Raw genomic sequence first — 23,140 nt, 5'->3', positions numbered from 1 at the left:
AATATCAATACAAATAATAATATTATATTTTTTTTAAATGCCGTGACCAGGATTCGAACCGGCGGCCATAACGCAGAATACCCTTATGATGAATTCCTGTTCTGTTCTTTGACTATAGGCCTTTAGAAGTGTCTATTTGTACGTCTCTAAATGTTTTGGTGAATTGAACAAGGTGGACCCTCTTGTAAACAAGTGTAATGCTTAATTGGGTCATGATCCACTCACAGTTAACAGTCTTTGTATTGAGTTTGTGCTTGAAATATGTACTGTAATTCTGCAAACTGTTAATAAATATTTCAATCAATCGACGTGCCACCGGCACACCTAGCTGCTGGGAACCTCCTGGCAACAGGGAACTGGCAACTGTTTCCTCGTACCAATGAACTTTGTACATGTTTGTCATTGACTCACTGTCCATCAGTGGCAAACATCAGACGTCATATTCGACAGATAATATCTGTCACAAGATTCGATACTCCACCAAGATACCCATGTACCTGTGTAGATACTTCCTTAATGTTAACGAAGTCCACACCCACAACACCAGAGGGAGTGCAACGAATCATGTTCAACCCAGATTCGGCACAAACAAGGGACTAAATTATTTTCGCTCCTATGCCACCAAAATGTGGAACGCCCTAAAAACAGTCATTAAGACATGCGAATCCCTTGACTCCTTCAAAACCGCTCTCAAAGGGCACCTACGGATGGCTGCAATTCGAAACTGGCCCCCGTAAAATCTGAATCCCCCCCCACCGCCCCCCCCCCCCTTTTCCCCTCACTGTATATGTTTCTTTTCCCTTTTTACCTCCATTATGATGAATTCCTGTACTGTTCTTTGTCTATAGAAGTGTCTATTTGTACGTCTCTAAATGTTTTGATGAATTGAACATGGTGGACCCTGTTGTAAACAAGTGTAATGCTTAATTGGGTCGTCCACTCACAGTTAACAGCCTTTGTATTGAGTTTGTGCTTGAAATGTACTGTAATTCTGCAAACTGTTAATAAAATTTGATCAATCAATCAATCAATCAATCAGTCTTATGTCGAATATGACGTCTGACTGGGATCATGTGTCGAATTCTGGGGGGGTGTTTTTTTCTTTCTGTGAGCTTTTGTGTAAACCCCAGACAGCTTTGCTGGATTGTTGTTGATTGATTGATTGATTGATTGATTGAAAATTGTTTTAACAGTTTGCAGAATTACAGTACATTTCAAGCACAAACTCAATACAAAGGCTGTTAACTGTGAGTGGACGACCCAATTAAGCATTACACTTGTTTACAACAGGGTCCACCATGTTCAATTCATCAAAAAATTATTGATTCTTGAAAAATATTGATTCATATTTGATCTTTTTTATTGATTGATTTAAGTATTTATTGACAGTTTGCAATTTGCAGAATTACAGTAGGCTACATTTCAAGTATAACTCTGACGTGACATTATGATATAAACCCACTGTAACATTAAACTCCATGTTCGATTCACTGAAAACATACATGTCCTTGGTAGTTGGTTCTGTCGTAATAAGTTAATAACTCATTCATTAATGGATTAGTTGCTAAGTATCCGGTACCGTTGCCCATAACCCATCTCGGCCTCGTTTTTGTCCGCCGAACTAACGCCGAACCCTGGTGCGCCGGTTCTTGTATATTCTTTTATTTGTTTTACTGAGAATAAAGTTAGCCAGGTTAACCAGGGTTTAGGCCAGACTAAGATATATTAATTATGTTATATAATATGTAGCCTATAGCCTAGCCTATGTATTAAGATATGTATTTTATCGAGTCTGACTTTTACTTTCGATATACCGTATGCAATAATTTAATATTTAATTATATGATATAGCCTACATTTAATATACCCTAGCTTTGTTTTAAAGCGTTTTTCATTTTAATGTTTTCACAGAATCAAATGTTTTAGTCATCAGGATCCTGAATGGCTTCTAGGCTTAACTAATTGATATAAATATTTGTGTAAATCTCAATGGGGAAAAAAATGAATAGTCGATTTTTTTCAGAAGCTGACCTCAGCTCACACAGCCGAGACGGTTCCGCCCACCTCCGATCTGCACTCGACGTAAGCCGAGCGGTTCCGAACAGAAACTCGTGGTCTCATCTCATTGGCGAGGCTCTCGTCCAATGAGCCGCGGCCATCTGTGCAGCAGCACTAGAGACGAGAGAGAGGAAAGAATTCTCCACATTTATACATACGTTTGGCTTCGGGGCTTAAAACCTAGATTTTAGAACAAATCCGTTCACTTAACCCGAACAGTTATCCGGAGAAGGTCCGAGCATGAAGGTCGGAGTGGCAATCCTCGCGGTCTTTGCATCGATAGCTGTCACTATTGAAGCCGCTGAATTCTTCAAGGAACAGTTTCTGGATGGAGGTGCAGTATTCATTAAAATGTTGTCCTGGTTTGGGATAATTACTTGGTGAAAAGTATTGGTTGCTTGCATTGGTTTCTCTCTCATTTGATTAGGAATAGGCCTACTTGTCATTTATGTTTACAATTTCAACTGAAGAGGAGTTGAAATACAATATTGAGTTGTTATAACTGACTGTAATGCATTGTATTAGTATATCAGGCCACGTATAGCTAAGCTCAAATAGCCTACTGTTGGAATGAAAGGGAGAACAGGAGTCAAGCCCTGTCACTTAACTGTATCTACGTTAACTTAGAATAGTTTTGATCCTAACCTTTCAGGTTTGAATGGGATTATATCATAAAATGATATATTATATCATAAGAAAAAATATTTTTATAGTTACACTTTTTATAGTTTATATAGTTACATAACACATTACAAAGTAATAACATAGCATTAGCTCCTGTTTTGAAGTGGTTTTGTAGGCCCTATTTAAATATTTCTATAGCTGACATGAAAATGAATCCCCTGTGTTTCAGATGCATGGAGTACCCGGTGGGCCGTGTCCAAGCACAAGACAGACTATGGCGAGTGGAAACTAACTGCTGGAAAATTCTATGGGGATGCTGAGGCTGATAAAGGTACTTAGGTCTCACATTTTATACTGAACTCTACCCTTATGGTCATGTTAATAATTAATTTCCACTCACACTCAATATAAATCTTTTCTATTTTTTTGTGTGGTTTTGTTGTACCAATACATTAGCACCCAATTGACCAATTGATTTGCATATTGACAAATACCTGCTTGTAGCTTGGCAATGCAAACACAGGTAATGGAACACCCGTGTGTGGCTATGTGCTCTAGTTATCATCCTTGTATCTTCAAAGTTGAGAGTTTAAAAAAAAAAGTTAGCCATTTAAAAAAGCATAATAACAAGAAACGACACCACGAGTCCACAACACATTCACACAATGCATGTAAAATCCCCGAATAGTTTTAGATTATAGATTCCACTTCTAAATTGTCATCCATTCTCCATATACAGGTCTTCAAACCAGTCAGGATGCTCGTTTTTACGCAATGTCTGCACGCTTTGAGCCCTTCAGCAACGAGGGTAAGACCCTTGTCATCCAGTTTACTGTTAAGCACGAGCAGAAGATCGACTGCGGAGGTGGTTACGTCAAAATCTTCCCCTCTGACCTCGACCAGGCGGAAATGAGCGGAGACTCACAATATTACATCATGTTTGGTGAGTGAATGGGGAGAATAAATGTTTGAAGGACACTTGAGGAAAGAGTCAAGAGTCAAGGACACTTGACTCTTTTCTCAAGTTTTGGTAGATTCATTATGCTTTTACATTCAATTGTCCTTCGTAGTGACGACTGCACTTTTATGTATAATGTTGAGAAGGGGGGAAAAAAACCCATTTAATCCGTTTCAACAGGCCCTGACATCTGTGGCTACAGCACCAAGAAGGTTCATGTGATCTTCAGCTACAAAGGACAGAACTACCTCATCAATAAGGATATCAAATGCAAGGTAGTGATTGCATAAAGCTTGGGATACTTTAATTCGTCATCTTTACTTTGTCACCTTCAGCAGTGTCAATTTAAAAGACAATACCAGTGTTGTTGCAAGTTTAATTGACTTCAAGTCATATATTTACATTAACGTTACACTAATTTTCAAAGCGTACTGTAGTTTAATATACTGTATGCATGACTTGTAGCTAAACAAGTGCACGGTCCTTCTTGAATCTCGTTCTCTCCCAGTCTTTTGAATTCTCCCCGTTCTTTATCTCCAGGATGACGAGATGACCCACCTGTACACGCTGATCCTGAACCCAGACCAGACGTATGAGGTGAAGATAGACAATGAGAAGGTGGAGTCGGGGAGCATGGAGGAGGACTGGGACATGCTGCCTCCTAAGAAGATCAAGGACCCAGAGGCCAAGAGGCCCAGCGACTGGGACGAGAGGACCAAGATTGACGACCCTGCAGACACCAAGCCTGAGGTACCATAGCAGTACCTTTTAGGCTGTGCACACATAACATACATGGCATGCACACTGATAGTAATACGTACATTTATGTAGTACATATCGTTGCTGTCGGGTGGAAACGTGTGTGTGTGTGTGTCGCGTGTGGTCACAAAATGTAGTGCTTTTGCTGAAGTGTCTTCCCTCTCCAAATTTAACTCGCAGAATTGACATAGAGTCAACAAATCTCATCATGTCCAATTGTCCATTATACATTTTCAATGTGACAATTGTGTCACAAAGAACTGTACCAGGCATCATGCAAGTAATGGCAATACTTAGGGCTCCATTTTCGTCACCGATAAACCCCTTATCACTAAACTTCTTTGCCTTTTTTTACTATTTTGCAAAACATTTTTGAATAGTTAAAATGGCCAGTCTACAAGCTCACAGCGTGTCAATGTAGATTGGCTAGTTGAACTATTCAAAAATGTTTTTCAGAATAGTAAACAAAAAAAAAGGCGAAGAAGTTTAGGGATAAGGGGTTTATCGGTGACGAAAATGGAGCCCTTAGTGCCCCCAGCAGCAAAACATTTCATATAATTTCATTTTAACTTAGTCTCAGTCACTCTCAAAACCCAATTCAATCACAATCAATCATACCATATTACGTATGTATGTAATAAACCTGCCGAACACCTTAAAAAAGGACGGCCGCATGGAATTCTTCTCCACCATTATACCATACAATACAGCGACTCAAAGCAATGACAGACCACTCACTAGCTGTCACTCATGCAGTATATAGGTCATTTGTTTTTCATAGTTTTGTATACACAAACTGTTTTGTACGCACACAACTGATATACCTTAGACTAGGTTTAATGCATGTCTGTGAAACCAAAGTAGTAGTCATCAGTTCAAATATCTCCAGCCTAAATTCATGAAAGCATTGTAGGTTTCTATTGTGTCTTTTGTAGGTCCTCAGGTTCTATGTATGGCCGCCAAAGGCAAGCCTGCTTTACATAATAGCTAAAAATGTGGAGTAGGCAGGACGGTAGGTGTCCGGTTTCCCTTTCCTGGAGCCATTTTGTGTGACGAATTACACAGACAGCCCCGAATGGCATATTGAAGGAACATTGAAATTGTAGTTTTTGACAGAGATTTTCCTGTTCAGTTTACCATACCCTTTATTCACTGGATTATACTTTCTATAAGGGTCCTATTAGTACCATTTTAAAATAAAACCAGCTTGTCATTTCAGTGTGTTTGTGTTTGGTGGCCTATACAAAGTTGGAGGTGCAAGTTTCCTGATCTCCCAGACATTCTTTGTCTTGTACCGAATCTAATTAAATGTGTATTTTATGTGATTGATGATACAACTGTCTGTATTCTCTGACAGGACTGGGACAAGGCAGAGACCATCCCTGACCCTGATGCCAAGAAGCCTGAGGACTGGGATGAGGACATGGATGGAGAGTGGGAACCTCCCATGATCACCAACCCAGAATACCAGGTACAGTCAGTGGGTGTGGTGTTTATTAAATATTAATGTAAGCTTATTCTTTGCCATTTAACCACTTAAACCTTATATACTACAAGCCTTGTAGAGCTTCTATTTTCTCGGAATGTTCGCCTATTACGACCTGCGCAGAATGTGGTTAAAATGCGTTACCAGCACTTAATACATTTACAATGTAAGCCACAAAATGATATCTCTATTGGTCATTTAGCTCTGGATTCATAATGGTGAGTAAACGGGAGCTATCACTACTACCAGCATTGACGCATCCCTATTAACACCATATCCATGTCTCCTTCCAGGGCGAGTGGAAACCCATGCAGATAGACAACCCTGATTACAAGGGAGCCTGGGTCCACCCTGAGATCGACAACCCAGAGTACTCTGCTGACGCCGCCATGTACAAGTTTGACAACATTGGAATTCTGGGCTTGGACCTGTGGCAGGTACAGAGGAACATTCCTAGACCTGAATTGTTATAATTGCATTATATGGCCATAACTTGTAGGATAACTGTTTTATGTTAATGTACGATTATTCTACAGTTACAGATGATTAAAATGAGTAAGATTGTATCATGCGTATTGCTCTGTCCAGGTGAAGTCTGGAACCATATTTGACAACTTCCTCATCACTGACGATGTCAAAGAAGCAGAGGAGTTTGGGAAGCAGACCTGGGGAGTTACCAAGGTAGCTAAAAGAACAAATATGTTAACCCATTTTGGGCGGGAACCCCTTTTGGTGTTAGCATTATGTTATGCTTTAGCTATTGAAAAATAGCAGATCTACAAGCTCATAGCGTGCCACCGAGTGGCGCGCTACGAGCTTGTAGGTCTGCTATTTTTGAAAAATCGAAGAACGACAGGATGTAGAAGACATTTTTAGAATCTGATCTCAGGTCAAAATGGGTTAAGAGACCACTCCTCGGCCTCAGCTTTTAGAAAGTGGTAACATGGTGTATTGTACTCTTTTCTTTTTCACCAGGGACCAGAGAAGAAGATGAAAGACGAGCAGGAGGAGATCGACAGGAGAGTGAGGGAAGAGGAGGAGAAGAGCAAGAAGGACACGGACGGTGCTGATGGTGGTGCTGATGAAGAAGAGGAGGACGAGGAGGACGACGGCGAGGAGGAGGAAGAGGAGGAAGAGGAGGAGACCGAAGAAGATGGCCCAATAGATGAAGAGGAGGAGCTTGCACAGAAACTTGCACAGAAAATTGAGTTGTAGAGGACAGGATCTACGTTCTCTCTGGTTGGCTCAGGAGGGAATGCTGTGCATGTCTCGTCCTAGTTGAAAACAAACAAACAGAAGGAAAAAAAAACAACCTATGGACTTTGGCCTTCCATATGGCAACCTTTTATTCAGGTGTGGGGAAGGGGTGGAGGGGGCAGGTCTGTTTTTTTTATTGTTTTGTTCTAATTTGCTCTTGTTCGCTATTTTTGGTTTTAGGTTCTTAAGAGAAGGGTTTACATTTGTCTGTGTGTGTGTCCACCTCAGAAATAATAATTTTATAATTTTGTGTGTGTGAGAGTGAGAGAGAGAGTGCTGCTTGTTTTTTCACCGTTTATTTTGTGTGTGTGTGTGTGTGTGTGTGTGTGTGTGAGAGAGAGAGAGAGTGCTGCTTGTTTTTTCACCTTGTTTTTGTGTTCAATCAAACCTTCAGCTGTGACATGTATGTACATCTACGACCCTCGATTTTAAAGATGCCCTTCTGTTCTGTCAACTCTGCCCAAATGCCCAGCTTGGTCATCGTCGCCTCATAACTCATATTGTCTGTTTGGGGATGGACAGTTTAATCAAGAGAAAACTATTTGTCGTTTCTTTCTTGCACTTTTTTTCCCCCTACATGACTTTTCTTTCTCTTTTTCTTTCAGTTATATGCAGTACCGTTCCTTTCATAATTTATTCAGTCTTTTGCTTTAAAAAAAAAAGATTTGTGTCCCAAACTAAGGTCTCCAAGTTGTTGACATTATGCTCTCATTGTGTGTGAGTGTAAGAGAGAAAGTTTGTAAGAGAGACTGTATCAGACAAACTGTGATTCACAATCTATCAATTGCTGTGGTTGGTCTGAATCATTGACCTTATCCCATGGCACACACTGTTTGAGTTACTTTAAATAAATAAAATGAAGCTTTTCTCTCAGTTTAGACTGGTATGAGGCTGTTGTTTCAGGACCATGGAAAGTTGAGGGAACGCGATATTTGTGGTTTTTAATTTCAGTGGGACAATGAATACTTTTGGGGTTAAATATTGTAATGGGCTCAAACTCCTATAACCAAAATACGGGGATTGGTGACAGAGGTAATGAGCCCAATAAAAGCTGATCATTTCTCTAATACTGGCTGGTGGATCAATTAAAAAAAAATCACATATAAAAGCCACTTGACTATATGGAGGTGTGAACCATAATTTACGGAATACTAATAATCAGTGATTATTTACAGTGATTATTCACGACGTGATAACACGTTCAGCTAATGGGACGAGGCTATTCTTGCTCTCAGCTCAGCTATAGGTCTGTCTGCTCTGTCTTGTCTCAAACGGCAAGTAGATGGCGTCTGAGCCCACTTCGTTCTTAACTCCACACTACAGTGAGACAGCTGAGTCACACACGCACGCATAGGCATAGTGATACACACACTCACTCACTGGTGGAGGGGAAAAAGAAGCAACTGTAAAGAAATTGCCGTTTTTAGTCGTCGTCCGCGTGACAGTCATTGAAATCGTCTTCAAAGATGCTGAAAATAACGCTGAAGACGCTCCAGCAGCAAACGTTTAAGATAGAGATAGATCCACAATGGACGGTGAGTAGAAGTTATACGGGCTGGAATAAGTAAACACGGTCAGACCAGTACAGGGGTCTGTCTAGTGTCTGACACTATACCGGTATATTATAGAATGGGACTGAAAACAGGGCCTTGCTAATAAGAGTCGATTTTAATCCGGAATATGTTGTTTTACATTAAGTTAAGTGTGTGGTTTCTTTTTTTAAAAACAACCTTGGCCGTTGTAGCAGCTGTCTGTGTCCCGAATGTGTAACGGTTTTGGTGGCGCTTCACTGACTCACACCATGAATGACGGTGCAATATTTTTCAGCCCCCCTGTCTGACTGTCTGTGTATACTATGAACTGTAGTAGTAATAGTAGCCTATAAGTGTGCTTGTATTGTATTAATGTGTTTGTTTATGAAGTAGTAGTATGGAGACTCATTTTTTTTTTTAACCCATTTGCAGTGGCATGGGTGCACTAGATATTTGTGTTTACATTTTTTTGTGGGGGTGGTAGGGTTTTATAGGGTTAGTTTTAGTATATTTACTGAAGGTGATTTGGTAAAGTTTATTATTGCCCAAATAAAAATATAGATGGTCATAATTGTCTAGTGCAGGCTATAGGCCTTATAGGTCCGTACCTAATCTTAGACCTTGTGTAGTCTATATATATTGTGTAGTGTATATATATAGAGCCATATATTCTTTTTTTGTGTTTTTGTGTTTTTTTGTTATTATATTGTTAAAACGTAGGCCTATATTTATGCTAGCCTAGGCTACATTTGGAGTCTCACAATTAATGTGACTTCCTTCATTATGGAATTAGAAACATGAATAAATAAAAAATCACTCACCGACTGTGTGATGTTTCCACAGGTCAAAACACTCAAGCAGAAGATTGAGGAGGAAAGAGGCAAAGATGTCTTTCCAGCCTTGGGACAAAAACTCATCTATGCAGGTGAGGCACATGAAGTTGGTGGTTTTATAGTCAGGTTTTGTTAATCAGATGAACCGGTCCTCAGTAGCCTACTCAACTAAATGTCTCCTATGCCACCAAAATGTGGAACGCCCTACCAACAGTCATTAAGACATGCGAATCCCTTGACTCCTTCAAAACCGCTCTCAAGGGGCACCTATATGCTGCAATTCGAAACTGCCCCCTGTAAATTCTGAATCCCCCCCCACCGCCCACCTTTTTTCCCCTCACTGTATATGTTTCTTTTCCCTTTTTGATGAATTCCTGTTCTGTTCTTGACTACCGGTATATAGAAGTGTCTATTTGTACGTCTCTAAATGTTTTGATGAATTGAACAAGGTCTCTTGTAAACAAGTGTAATGCTTAATTGGGTCGTCCACTCACAGTTAACAGTCTTTGTATTGAGTTTGTGCTTGAAATGTACTGTAATTCTGTTAAAACTGTTAATAAATATTTCAATCAATCAGTCAAAGAGAGTTCAGGTAATTGTTTACTTTTCATTCAAAATTAATTTAGGTATATGTATGTTAGGAAATTGGTTTGGTTTTTATTACTAGATTGTTCTTTATTATTTGTGCAAACAAACAGCACTGACTATTTAATGTTGCTCTCTTATGGAAATATGTTTGGGTTTGATTCCAAAAATAGTAACAGTGCTATATATGACACCAGATTATTTGTGTGAGCACACCATATGGAAATACTCTTTCAAACAGTGACCTGGGGCACGGTGGCACAGTTGGTAGTGCCGTCGCCTCAGGTCCTGGGTTCGATTCCCGCTCGGGACGTTGTGGGCGCTGGCGGCGTGTCTCCTCCTCCGCATCACCAGCGCCCATATACCCGAGTTGGCGAAAGGGCCCCCCTGTGTGGAGTTCGCATGTTCTCCCCGTGTCCCCCAGGGTAGGGACCCTCACAAAAAACATGCAGTAATCCTGGTCTCCAAACTGCCTCCCCCTGGCCAGCCGGGGTGCCCGATGGAGGGGAAAGGAACTGGCTGGAATAACGTGTTCCTTCCACGCGCTACATCCAAACCAGGGAAACTCCCCCCTGTCAGGTGCAAAGGAGCAACTTGGACACTCAGGCATGAAGGAAGCATGAGTTCAAGTCCGTTGCTCTCCCCATGTCCCCCATATATGGGGACTAGGCTGGGAGGGTGTGTAGAGCCCAGGATCACATTAGATAATTGACACAGGGGTGAAAAATGGGTTACAAAAGCGTGGGATAAAAATGATATTAAAAAACAGTGACCTGTAACATGTTATTTGTCTTTAAAAAGTTACAAAATTATGAATAGAAAAACTAAATTACCCAGTGATTTTAGGTTACAAAATGCAAGTAATAGGCTGCCATTTACAGTACTAATTTGTGAAATGTTACAAGTCTGCCATTTTATTTAGACACCATGTAGTAGTAGTATCCAAACTAATGATATGTTTTAATAGCAAAATACTTTTCTGTTTGTATCAATGTAACATAAATAGCTGTTGTTCCATGTAATTTGGCTAAGTAATTACATAGTAACCTAAAGCCTTTGTAAATGTTTTCACTTGCTGTTGACTTTGCGATGTCACAGGAAAGATCTTGAATGATGACAGTCCTTTGGGAGACTACAACATTGATGAGAAAAACTTTGTAGTAGTCATGGTGACAAAGGTAAGAACAGATCTGTTAAAATTTGTGTTAACTTTGAGAGTGTAAAATGCAAGTGTCAAAGTGTTATTTCGTACCTTAGCTATAGTCCTCAAACTGTCTTGCTGTTATTATTGTTGAAGCTAGGATTTCTTGTATTTTTCTTTCTGTCCTTGTAGCCTAAACCAGCCACTCCTGCCCAAGTAACTCCCCAGTCAGCCCCTCAAACAGTCCCAGCCCCAACTCCAGCCCCATCTGTGACCACTGCCCCTACACAAGTGTCCTCCGCATCCACTCATATAGCGCCCGTGTCCACACCTACCCAGGTGTCCCCACAGTCAGCACATACCACACAACCCCCTGCCGCAGCCTCGCAAAATGAGACAGCAGTTTCTCTCGAGAAATCCCCAAACGAGGGCCCTGCAACCTCTGCCACAGATGTGACTCCATCCCCAATCTCAGCCCCTACCCAAGCCCCAAACCCATCACTGGTCCTAGATGCTGCTCCAACCCAAACCCTGCAGGGGCCACCTCTGACCCGTGGCCAAGACCTGACCTCTCAGACCCCGGCCTCTGCCCCAACAGAATGTCCAGATTCTGCCAGCCAACCAGAGGAGAAGCCCAGGGAAGAACAGCAGGCGGAACCAGAAGCCGCTCCACCAATCCACTCTTCTGTGTCCAGGTTGGGGGAGATTCACTGCCAATCATCTACATGTTAATTACTGTGGTTGCACACGTATTAGTGAATGTACTTCTGTATCATATACAGGGGCGTAACTACCGTGAGGCAAGGGGGGCACACGGCCGCCCACCCGTGCCTCTGTAAAATGAAATTATAATACAGAGATGCAATGACAGTTGTGTTGAACAAAGTTTGGCGGAGCCTGGTGGTGGCTGCTGCTATAGCACACACAGCCACACACCATACCATATGCATAGGCAACATGTGCCCCACCTCCCTCCCAACAGCTCTGTTAGAGCTTAGGGCTGTAGTCTAATAATGTGAAGTCAGTAGTGTCTGTGGCTTGCCACGGGTGTGCACTGTGCATGCAGTGGGCTTTCTCAGTCTCGTGTCCCGACAGCCAGGTACGTGCACAAATCACAACTACAATTGTACAGTGCCCCGCTGTTTATAAACCAAAACGCAGTTTGGGGCTTGTTTTTACAGCCTGCAGCTGCTACTCTGTTCACAATTGCGACAGGTACCGTCCGCCACAACTGTTGTCCAGTGCCCCGCTGCGCTGTTTATAAGCAAAAAACTGTCAGTCTGTATGGGATATTTCGATCGGGGGGGGGGGGGGGGGTACTCGCTGATCAGGGCCCAGTGACGTCTAGTTACGCCACTGATCATATAGTCTTTGACGTTTGCCACGCCAAAGTGTGTGGACTGGAGAATTCAGGAATTGCATGGCAAAGATTTTCCTAGAAGCTTTGTCATTGGTCGATTTGCTCTGTCTGCTTCCTGATTGGTTAGTCATTTTGACCGGGTTTCTTTCAACCAATGACAAAGCTTCTAGGAACATTTTTTTATGCAGATTGCGGCCCCTAGATGTGTCACAGAGACTACATTTGTTTTGGGAGCGTTCTACACATTGCTGGCTGTATGAATACCAAAACAATTAAAAATTAAAAGGTCATTAAAATTTTGACATATTGCTTATAGCAGCTTTAACTTTCAAAATCTAACCGTATGTTGGACTAATGCTATTTGTCACCACATTTGTCACAATGGCTGCAACTCACGATTTGCGTCAGTTTATATTAAACACAACTTTCCAATTTCCTGACATTGTATAATATTTGTTTGTTAATCCATTGAATGTTGTCAAATTGTTTTATAATGTATTGTTAATTTCTTTCTAAGCCTTATTGACGAAATGGGTCTCCTTGAGGAAGCGGCATCCATACTGGGTAATAATGTTTAAACCTTCACACCTTTGATAATCATTGAAAAGATACCAGCCTATATTCTATTGGTTATACTGTGTTTATTCCCCTCACCGATCAATCAGCCAATTCTCTCCTTAGTTCTATATTAGTTGCTATAGTGCTATAGTTCTCTCCATTTCCTTAACCCATTCTGGGCGGGAACCCCTTTTGGTGTTAGCATTATGTTATGCTTTAGCTATTGACAAATAGCAGATCTACAAGCTCATAGCGCGCCACCGAGTGGCGCGCTACGAGCTTGTAGATCTGCTATTTTTGAAAAATCAAAGAACGACTGACATAGAAACATATCTTTTTCAGAAAACTGTCAGGATGTAGAAGACATTTTTAGAATCTGATCTCAGGTCAAAATGGTTATTTAATGCTCAAACGATTCCTAATCTCTTTTCTCCTCTCTTCCTCCTCTTTGTTCCTCTTCTCGTCCCCTCATCCACCTGTCACCTCTACTCTGGTCCCCTGTCCTCTACTCTGGTCCCCTGTCCCCTGTCTCTGATCCACCTGTCACCTCTCCTCTGGTCCCCAGTGACAGGGCAGGCCTATGAGAACCTGGTGTCAGAGATCATGTGTATGGGATATGACCGAGAACAGGTGGTCGCTGCGCTGAGAGCCAGCTACAACAACCCGGACAGAGCAGTGGAGTATCTACTCATGGTAAGGTTGAACCAGAGCCATAGAGCCATAGTAACATAGTAACTCTGTCTTACAGAGTTACGCGAACTCTGTTCACTTCATGGGGCCAGTCCAATGACCCTCAATATCGCAACTCTTCTATTAGATGGCTCTGGGTTGAACCAGGAACGAGCACAACCTCTTTGGTTCACTCAATTTGTAATCTTCAACAGTCTGTTGTTTGATGCAGATCTATAACAACCGTCATGCATTGAGCGTGAGATGCACTCAAATGACCCTGCTCACAAGTAGCAGATCTGCACTTTGTTCCGCGCTATGAGCTTGTATATCTGCTATTTTTGGATAGCTAAAATCGAAAATGACACAGATGGTTTCCCGGTTTTGATGGGTTAAAACAAGATTTAATTATTTGAGTATTTAAGTGGTGCAACCACTTCCTTAAGTTACTATGTGTGTGGGTGGGTGGCTGGGTGGGTGGCTGGGTGCATCTGAGCACGAAAACAGCTCTGTCATTTCTCAACCGTTTCGGACGCGGGGCGGCTCGCCGGAATCGGGCCGGCACCCTGGGTGCGTTCCTGTAGGTCTGGAACTCATCGGCAACAGAAACGAAACATAGTTGTTGTTTTTTTACTTTAGATATACGATACCCGTGTTTGAACATCCCCATCTCACAGAAATACGGCGAAATAGCACGGATTTGCAATTCCATACATACACACCTACAAAAACCCAGAAATCCATACATATTACACAACTACTCTTTTGCCCGCGACGGAGGCGTGGCTTTCACTAGTACGGAGGTGCTATTTCACCGTGGCAAAAGTTCGGGTTTGACATTATTTACTATTCTGTCCATAATCGTGTTACAACTCGGACGGAGCTGAGTCGGCTCTACCGAACTTTGCAGCGCTCAACACGGCAACTTGCTGCTCTTTAGGGCCGCTCGGTGGTTTCTCCCGCGGCTCAAGTTCGGTAGAGACGGCGCCCCTCCGTCACAGTCTATGGGGAGGATTTCACTGTCATATGTACGGATTTGGGTGGTTTCTATAGGACCGTGTATGTACGGAATTGCAATTACGGGCTATTTCACTGTGTTTGGGTGAGACTGGGTAGGTTTGAAAAACACCTTGCTTTATTTTGCTGACCGTCTATGACAAAGACACGAGAGTGTATCTGACTTGAATGTCTTATTTTTTTCCTTTTGTTTTTGCCATTTATCTCCATCAACTCCTTCTTGTGTTCCAGGGTCTTCCATTAGATCAAAGTGACCTCCCACCTCAGGAAACAGTGAGGCAAACTGTTACATCTGCCCCCACTGTCCCGGCTGCCCCCCCCACTGTCCCCACCACCGTTCCGTCTGTCCCCGCTATAGAAAGACCTCAGCAGCCTCCTCCAGCTGCCACCAGTAAGGAAACGGACACCTACACACGCACGCACGCACGCACACACACACACACACACACACACACACACACACACACACACACACACACACACACACACACACACACACACACACACACACACACACACACACACACACACACACACACACACACACACACACACACACACACACACGTCCTGTGAGGCTGTGTGACCTGTATGACCCCATATCTAAAGCTGTGAAGGAGGTCAAGGCAGATGACCGCCCAACCCTAGAGCCTATAGTGCTGCTGCTTGAGATTTATATTCAAGATGTTAATACTCAGCTTTCAAATTTAAAATTTGAAATCACAATTGCAGTCACGTATAATATCATGCAGATTAATCATGGGTCTTATCTGTTGGGAGAACAAGCTTGAGCATGCCAGAAAAAGGGCAGCTGACCCTGTTGAGGGGCACAAAAATGTGCAGGACTGCAGTACAGAATTACAGATAGCCTAGTGGTTAAGTCACATACCACATACAATATTAGGCCAGTAATATTCAACTAGTGGCCACATTCCTCCTGTTGGGAGTTTTCTTGTGGCCCACATTCCATATTACATTTTTTTTAATAATCTATTTTTATAATGGTTGGTCGAGCAGGATGACCATTATGTTTTTCATAACCGTAATGAATGGGTCATTGTGTGATATATAGTACGACATGATGTCCATTTGTATGTGCTATAGGTCTTGTAGGACGATAATGGACATATTGGGCCCTATTTTCGCCGGTGTGTTATCCCTAATCCCTAAACTTCTTTGCCTTTTTTTCTTTTTTTTACTATTTTGAAAAACATTTTTAAAATGTTCAAACCACCGATCTGCAAGCTCACCACGTTTAAAATTAAAAATGTTTTTCAAAATAGTAAAAAAAGAAAAAGGCAAAGGCGTTTAGGGATCATACGGGGTAAGGCACCGGCGAAAATATGGCTAATTATGTCCATTTTTGGTGACATACTGTACTGCTTCACACTGCATTCATGCATTGTATTGTTTGAGAGGATAATATCTTTGTCAAACCTTTGTATACGGCAGATGCTTTGATTCTGGATTTGAGAAAATAGGAATTATAGTATGTTAATGTGTTCCTGTGCACCGGGAGCCTGGCATGGATGGAAAGGTCTTTGTGAGAAGAGTAATGACTTCACTGATTTACAGCCAATTATTTTCAGAATAATTGGTTGTCACTATGCTCATTGTAAGATTGGACCATTTCGAGATCCTCCAAAACAAGGAAGAAGACAAAGAGAGAGAGAGAGAGAGAGAGAGAGAGAGAGAGAGAGAGAGAGAGAGAGAGAGAGACAGAGAGAGAGAGAGAGAGACAGAGAGAGAGAGAGAGAGAGAGAGAGAGAGAGAGAGAGTGTGAGAGAGAGAGAGAGAGAGAGAGAGACAGAGAGAGAGAGAGAGAGACAGAGAGAGACAGAGAGAGAGAGAGAGAGAGAGAGAGTGTGTGAGAGAGAGAGAGACAGAGAGAGAGAGAGAGAGACAGAGAGAGAGACAGAGAGAGATAGAACCATTATTAATTGAGAGTTAGGGCTTCATGATATTCAGCCAAATTAGGTAGCTACAAATTACATAATGAAATGCATAATGACATGCATAATGAGTTGGACTCGGAGATTTCAACTCAAGTTTTATCAGTCTGACAGAGACATTTTCTCCAGTCAGTTTGAGTTGACTGTAGTGGACATTTTGTATGACGGTTTAGGCAGAGGGGCTATGCTTTTACCACCTATTCGTACAGAATATCTACTGTAAGCACATTCATAGTACCAGTGTGATACTATGTTCAAACAAAGTGCTCTACATCTTCACAATTCATTTCTGATCGATTTATGACAGAAAACTGTGTATTTTAGTCACAATGGTCGCCATCTTGAAAACCATAGAAGCCATATTCTATTTTAATTGGCACCATTGAATTCATCATGTCAAAATACATACATTTTGATAACTAGATCATTAAAATATGTTCAGACATTCAAGTTCTACACTGAAAAAACATTTGATGCAGCAGCCATCTTGAACAATGGCTGCCATCTTTGATTTTCATGTGGCCAACGGGATTTTCTGAAGAAAAAAGTAGGCATTATTTTGAAAACTGTCAGGATTTAGAAGACATTTGAAGAATCGGCGTCAGGTCTAAATGGGTTTTAACGTATTAACCATGTGTTGGCCAGCAGCAGGGGCCGTGACTGCCACCACCACCCAGCCCCCAGCTGCCTCTACCGGAGCTCCCACTGGGACCCCTGCGGCCCCTGGTGGAGGTGGTGGAGCTCCCACAGCAGCCAACCCTCTGGAGTTCCTGAGGAACCAGCCTCAGTTCCAGCAGATGCGACAGATCATCCAACAGAACCCCGCTCTCCTGCCAGCTCTGCTGCAACAGCTGGGCAGAGACAACCCACAGCTGCTGCAGGTACTGGATGACACACTAGGGCATTAAGCAACTAGTCGACTAGTAAATCCACTAGTCGACCTTGTTTGTTTGTTTTTTTTAGAGATTTGAATGATAGCACAGCAGCGTTAATATTATTAAAAAGGTGATACCAATTAATAAGAACTTATACGTATACTAGTACGTACTGTAGGTTCCATTGATCCAAGGTGGAACACAAATCGATTGATTTATCATCAATGATTTATCAACACTTTAACTGCCCAGCGTCAGTTGGAACCGTACATAGACCTTGCCCAGCTATTTGCAGCTTCAGAGCCCTTTTCAAGGTGACACAGTGACTCCGTCTTGTCGTGCAGATAGCATAGCATCTAACCGAAATATTCGCGGGAGGATCGCCGCCGACCACCCGAGGCATGAATTATCCTACCACGACAGCCTGCATCGCTCAGTTCAGACTGACGTCAGATTTATTTTTATGGGGACCTACCACGGGTCACAGACAAAGTCAGAGAGAGAAGGATGAGGCTGGCAAGGCACTGCGTCAGGCACCCAGAACTAGAGGCAAGTAACTCTATGGGAGACAAGTTAGACAACCCAGGGCAGAGCCAGGAGGGCCAAGAAGCACACCACCTACCTAGACACACTGCGGCGCGACAGCTAAGGCCTCACTCACACCTTTCGATCTAGCATACAACATTGTTGGATGCTAGATGTAAACAAAGGGTAAGTGTCATGGCCGACCCAATGCATTTCCAATGGAAGTTACATGGTTTGACACAACATTTTTGTTGTACGGCTTTCGGCTGTGTTTCGACTGTCCCCCTCCCCCTCATACAACAAAAATGTTGTGTCAAACCATGTGACTCCCTTTGGAAATGATTTGCGAGTTGCATCAGTAAACAAGTCTCATGCATCAGCTATACAACAATCTGTTGTGAAGGTCTGAGTGAGGCCTTAGCCAACAACACTGTAGAGCTCAATAACCTGATGTTAGATAGGAGAGTGGAGGGCAGCAATCCAGGAGTCACGAGTTGGTGTTTGTTGGCTAGACCACACTCTCGCATGGCGTTGTTCCGTTTATTGACAGTATTGCTAGACAATACATTCAGTCGTCTGGAGTCGTTATTCAGTACAGACTTATAATATTTATGTCTGTTGTCGCGAGACAATACACTCCTTATTTGTTTCTTATTCATTGTGTTCGGATAATTGAAGAAGATGCTTTCTCTGATGTGTTTCGCAGCAAATCACACAGCACCAGGAGCGCTTCGTCCAAATGCTGAACGAGCCCCGTCCTGGAGACACTGGAGGAGACGCTGGAGGGGAGGGTGCCGAGGCCCTGCAGGGTCAGGGGTCACCACACACCAACTACATCCAGGTCACCCCACAGGAGAAGGAGGCCATTGAGAGGGTAGGTCACAGTGATCCACTAAGGACATGAGAGGGTAGGACACAGGGATCCACTAAGGACATGATAGGGTAGGACACAGTGATCCACTAAGGACATGAGAGGGTAGGACACAGGGATCCACTAAGGACATGAGAGGGTAGGACACAGGGATCCACTAAGGACATGAGAGGTTAGGACACAGTGATCCACTAAGAACATGAGAGGGTAGGACACAGGGATCCACTAAGGACATGAGAGGGTAGGACACAGTGATCCACTAAGGACACGAGAGGGTAGGACACAGGGATCCACTAAGGACATGAGAGGGTAGGACACAGTGGTCCACTAAGGACATGAGAGGGTAGGACACAGTGATCCACTAAGGACATGAGAGGGTAGGACACAGTGATCCACTGAGGACATGAGAAGGTAGGACACAGTGATCCACTAAGGACATGAGAGGGTAGGACACAGTGATCCACTAAGGACATGAGAGGGTAGGACACAGGGATCCACTAAGGACATGAGAGGGTAGGACACAGTGATCCACTAAGGACATGAGAGGGTAGGACACAGTGATCCACTAAGGACATGAGAGGGTAGGACACAGTGATCCACTAAGGACATGAGAGGGTAGGACACAGGGATCCACTAAGGACATGAGAGGGTAGGACACAGTGATCCACTAAGGACATGAGAGGGTAGGACACAGGGATCCACTAAGGACATGGATGTCTTTTTGTCATGATCAGTCTCAGCCCACGAGGGCTAATAAGGCCCCTTTTTTCCAATTTAAATGGTTTTACAAAGTACCAGTAAGACGTCCTCAGCACGGGGTGACGGCAGATGGCAGACTGCTGGGCGAGCGATGGCGCTTTGCATGGGGAGTCAGATCAACATATGGAATGAATTCTGTACTGGCCATATAGGGTTTGAGAAGGTCAGATAAACATATGGAATGTCAGAACAGGAAGGGCAGGTGGAATGTCATTAAAGGTCATCTCCATATAAGGACTTGAGGTTTGAGGTCAGATGTAGAGTTGCTGACCGGCTCCATATATGCAGATCTAGGTGATGATACAGTTTTCTCCATGTATGGCTATCCAGGGTTAGATGAGGTCAGTGTCGTGATCTTCATATGGTAAGTGTCATTCATGGGTGCTGAGGAAATTAAATAACATTAAATCTATGCAAGAACAACACAAAACATGTCTGTGTACACATGTCATTACTTTACTTAAAGTACCAAACGACTGCTTGATGCATTAGAACAGTGATTATAACGTATTAACACTGTTATAGTGTATGTGTCTATGTATTACAACCATGGGCTTCGTAGAAAGTGTTACCATATTTTTTTTAGCTGAACGTGCGTTCTGTGTTTCAGTTAAAAGCGCTGGGCTTCCCTGAAGGACTGGTCATTCAGGCTTACTGAACGTATGTTCTGTGTGTTTCAGTTAAAAGCGCTGGGCTTTCCTGAAGTACTGGTCATTCAGGCTTACTGAACGTGTGTTCTGTGTGTTTCAGTTAAAAGCGCTGGGCTTTCCTGAAGGGCTGGTCATTCAGGCTTACTGAACGTGCGTTCTGTGTTTCAGTTAAAAGCGCTGGGCTTCCCTGAAGGACTGGTCATTCAGGCTTACTTTGCCTGCGAGAAGAACGAGAACCTCGCCGCCAACTTCCTGCTTCAGCAGACATGGGACGACGAGTGAACGGCCGCTCACGACGTGACGCATCACCACTGAAAGAGAGAGAGAGAGAGAGGGGCTGCAGGGGATTCCTAACCGTGCTACGAGATCTATTGCAACGACAAAAAAATGTACGGTATATTTGGCATTCAAAAGTTATGATGATGGTGATGGTGATGTCGACGACGATGATGATTGTTGGGGAAAAGGACAGGATAATACAGTGTTAATGTATCCATTTGTAACTCTGAAAGTGTACAAATGGTCCATTTGGTTACATTTGTAAACTCAGAGTTGTGTTTTTTTGGGTTTTCTTTTTTTTTACTCTGTAGTGATTAAGTTTAAGAGAATGATGATGATTGTTGTGACTGGAATAATAGTGATGATGAAGTTGAAAATGATGATGATGATGATGATGATGATGATATGCTGTGCCGTCTACTGTCATACTGCTGTGATGATGAGCCTGGTCTCATGCTGCTGTGTCTCTCTCTCTAATGCTACCTGCTGCTTAGCCTGTGTGCAGCCAGTCAGTCACACTCAAAGAAAAGATCCACGGTCAAATAATATACTGGCATGAAAAGGCAAAAGACAAAGTTGCATCACTATTCACGTTTCTTTTGTGGACACCCACAGTCCCACATGTTATTCAATGAATGGATGAGATTTAGTCCTTGAATTAAAGCACCCTACCAGGTTTTTTTTCCTTCATTTCTCTCTCTCTCTCTCTCTCTCTCTCCTAGCCGTTATCAGAGATTGTCCGTGTCTTTCAAAAAACAGAATGTGTGTACATAAATCTATTCAGTGATGTGTATACTTTAGCAGATGACTCAGCATAATATTGTTTATGTAATTCACTGCCACTGCCGTTTAATCGAAAGTTACTGTACGCCATACAAGCCATTCAAACTCATGTACTGTATCAGATTCACGTACTGTATCAGCGTATGTGCCTGGAGGAATACAAGTGCTGCAGTTGTAGATTGAAGTGGGCTTTTAGCAGCGTCGTAAGTTACAGCTAACATTGACGACAATGTTCGGGTGCATCTTGTACGGTTTAGTGAACAAGACCAATATGTAAACAAACACGATGTCTCAAAATTTAAGATGGGGTGCTGTGATCCCCCCCCCCCCCCTTCCCCCCTAAAACATGATCATCAGGTACTATGATTATACTAGGAGGAAGATTTCTTTCAAAAAAAGTGTACAGAAAGTGTTAAAATTATGTTTTTATGTGGCCACACCCACCAGTTCATTAAGTATACCTGGTTTTCACCTTAGCACCACCCACCTGAACTTAAGCCTCGCCCACAGCTGTTGTTGTATGACAATGTGGGAGGGGTTAGGATTGTGATGACACTAAAATTGTGTTATTTTGATTGGGCCTTTTGACCAAAGGCTTTCAGGAAGAAACCAAAAATACACAGGGAAGACATATTTGAATATTATAACTACACCTGGGGGTCTATTAGAGTAATGTTAACTCCATAGACACGTGCAAAACAGAAAACGTACAAAAATCACGGCACTCCATCTTTATGTAATTTTGGAAGGAAATGGTTAGGATTTATGTAACCTACTGTATGTAGCTGATGGACAATGACATGTACAGTAGTAACACTGATATAGTCCTTTAAGGCTTCAGATGGATTGCCAAATAACATTTTCTGTAGGTTGTTCTGTGGTTTTAGAGCATATTCAGTACTTCAGTAGTGGCAGGAGGTTTAGATCTAAATATCTATAGAAGCAAGGGAAACTCTTGGATATGTTCATATTAAGCACATTATGATACAAAATGCAAAGGTACTGTATCATGATAAAGTTACCTCTGGGATTGCCCTGAAATTATCCACACTACATTGGCTTGGAAATAGTAAATCCCAGGCCAGTAAGGTGTCAAGTAAGGTATAATTAATTTTAATAATAGTAGAGCCACAAATTGTCATACGGCTCTGGTTTCAGAATGTGTTTGGTTTTTCATCGGGTGACATGCAAGATTTCACCCAATCATAATATTGTGGTTCCACATTGGTTATAGAATCTGCCAGATGATACACATGACTGGATTGCTGATTATTACTGATTATTATTTTTTTGTTAATATTATAATAACAATTTATTCAGCTAAAAAGCTAAAAGCTAAGAAATGTCAGTTCACTTTGTCTTAATATCCCAGGTCCTCTATGCATTTTGACACTTCAGAGTGAATATTTGCTCTATCATGCCTTAACAACTTAAGCCCTAGGGCCGATTCATACTCCTATTGTACTGCTGTTTCGGCGCTGTAGTGCCGAAATGATTTCGGCTCGTCAGAAATTTTCAGTAGCACCGAAGAGCCGACTTTAGGACGGTACCCGCCCCCCCCCCCGAACCTCAAATGACGTCACATTGTAGGCTCTACAGAGCCGAACCG

The 23,140-nt window shown here is 42.5% G+C and overlaps 2 protein-coding genes across 2 annotated transcripts; both read left to right on the top strand.

The window, feature by feature from the left end:
* The first annotated feature begins 2,141 nt into the window (after positions 1–2,141).
* On the top strand, positions 2,142–8,017 carry LOC306927220 (calreticulin-like). The gene is made up of 9 exons (XM_079506920.1): positions 2,142–2,392; positions 2,912–3,013; positions 3,422–3,625; positions 3,821–3,915; positions 4,181–4,390; positions 5,757–5,870; positions 6,179–6,322; positions 6,474–6,566; positions 6,861–8,017. Exons 1-9 carry the CDS (start codon positions 2,299–2,301, stop codon positions 7,098–7,100), a joined length of 1,296 nt encoding a protein of 431 aa, XP_079363046.1. The 5' UTR covers positions 2,142–2,298; the 3' UTR covers positions 7,101–8,017.
* Positions 8,018–8,432: 415 nt separating this feature from the next.
* LOC306926519 (UV excision repair protein RAD23 homolog A-like) lies at positions 8,433–21,777 on the top strand. Its single transcript, XM_079505868.1, has 10 exons — positions 8,433–8,677; positions 9,518–9,599; positions 11,191–11,270; positions 11,426–11,928; positions 13,111–13,157; positions 13,717–13,844; positions 15,069–15,228; positions 17,438–17,670; positions 18,896–19,063; positions 20,638–21,777. Exons 1-10 carry the CDS (start codon positions 8,609–8,611, stop codon positions 20,749–20,751), a joined length of 1,584 nt encoding a protein of 527 aa, XP_079361994.1. The 5' UTR covers positions 8,433–8,608; the 3' UTR covers positions 20,752–21,777.
* Positions 21,778–23,140: the final 1,363 nt, after the last annotated feature.

The sequence above is a fragment of the Electrona antarctica genome, assembly GCF_951216825.1.
Source record: "Electrona antarctica genome assembly, chromosome: 7".
Classification (NCBI taxonomy): Eukaryota; Metazoa; Chordata; class Actinopteri; order Myctophiformes; family Myctophidae; genus Electrona; species Electrona antarctica.
The sequence above is the reverse complement of the archived record's forward strand: the minus strand, read 5'-3'. Positions and strand labels throughout refer to the sequence as shown.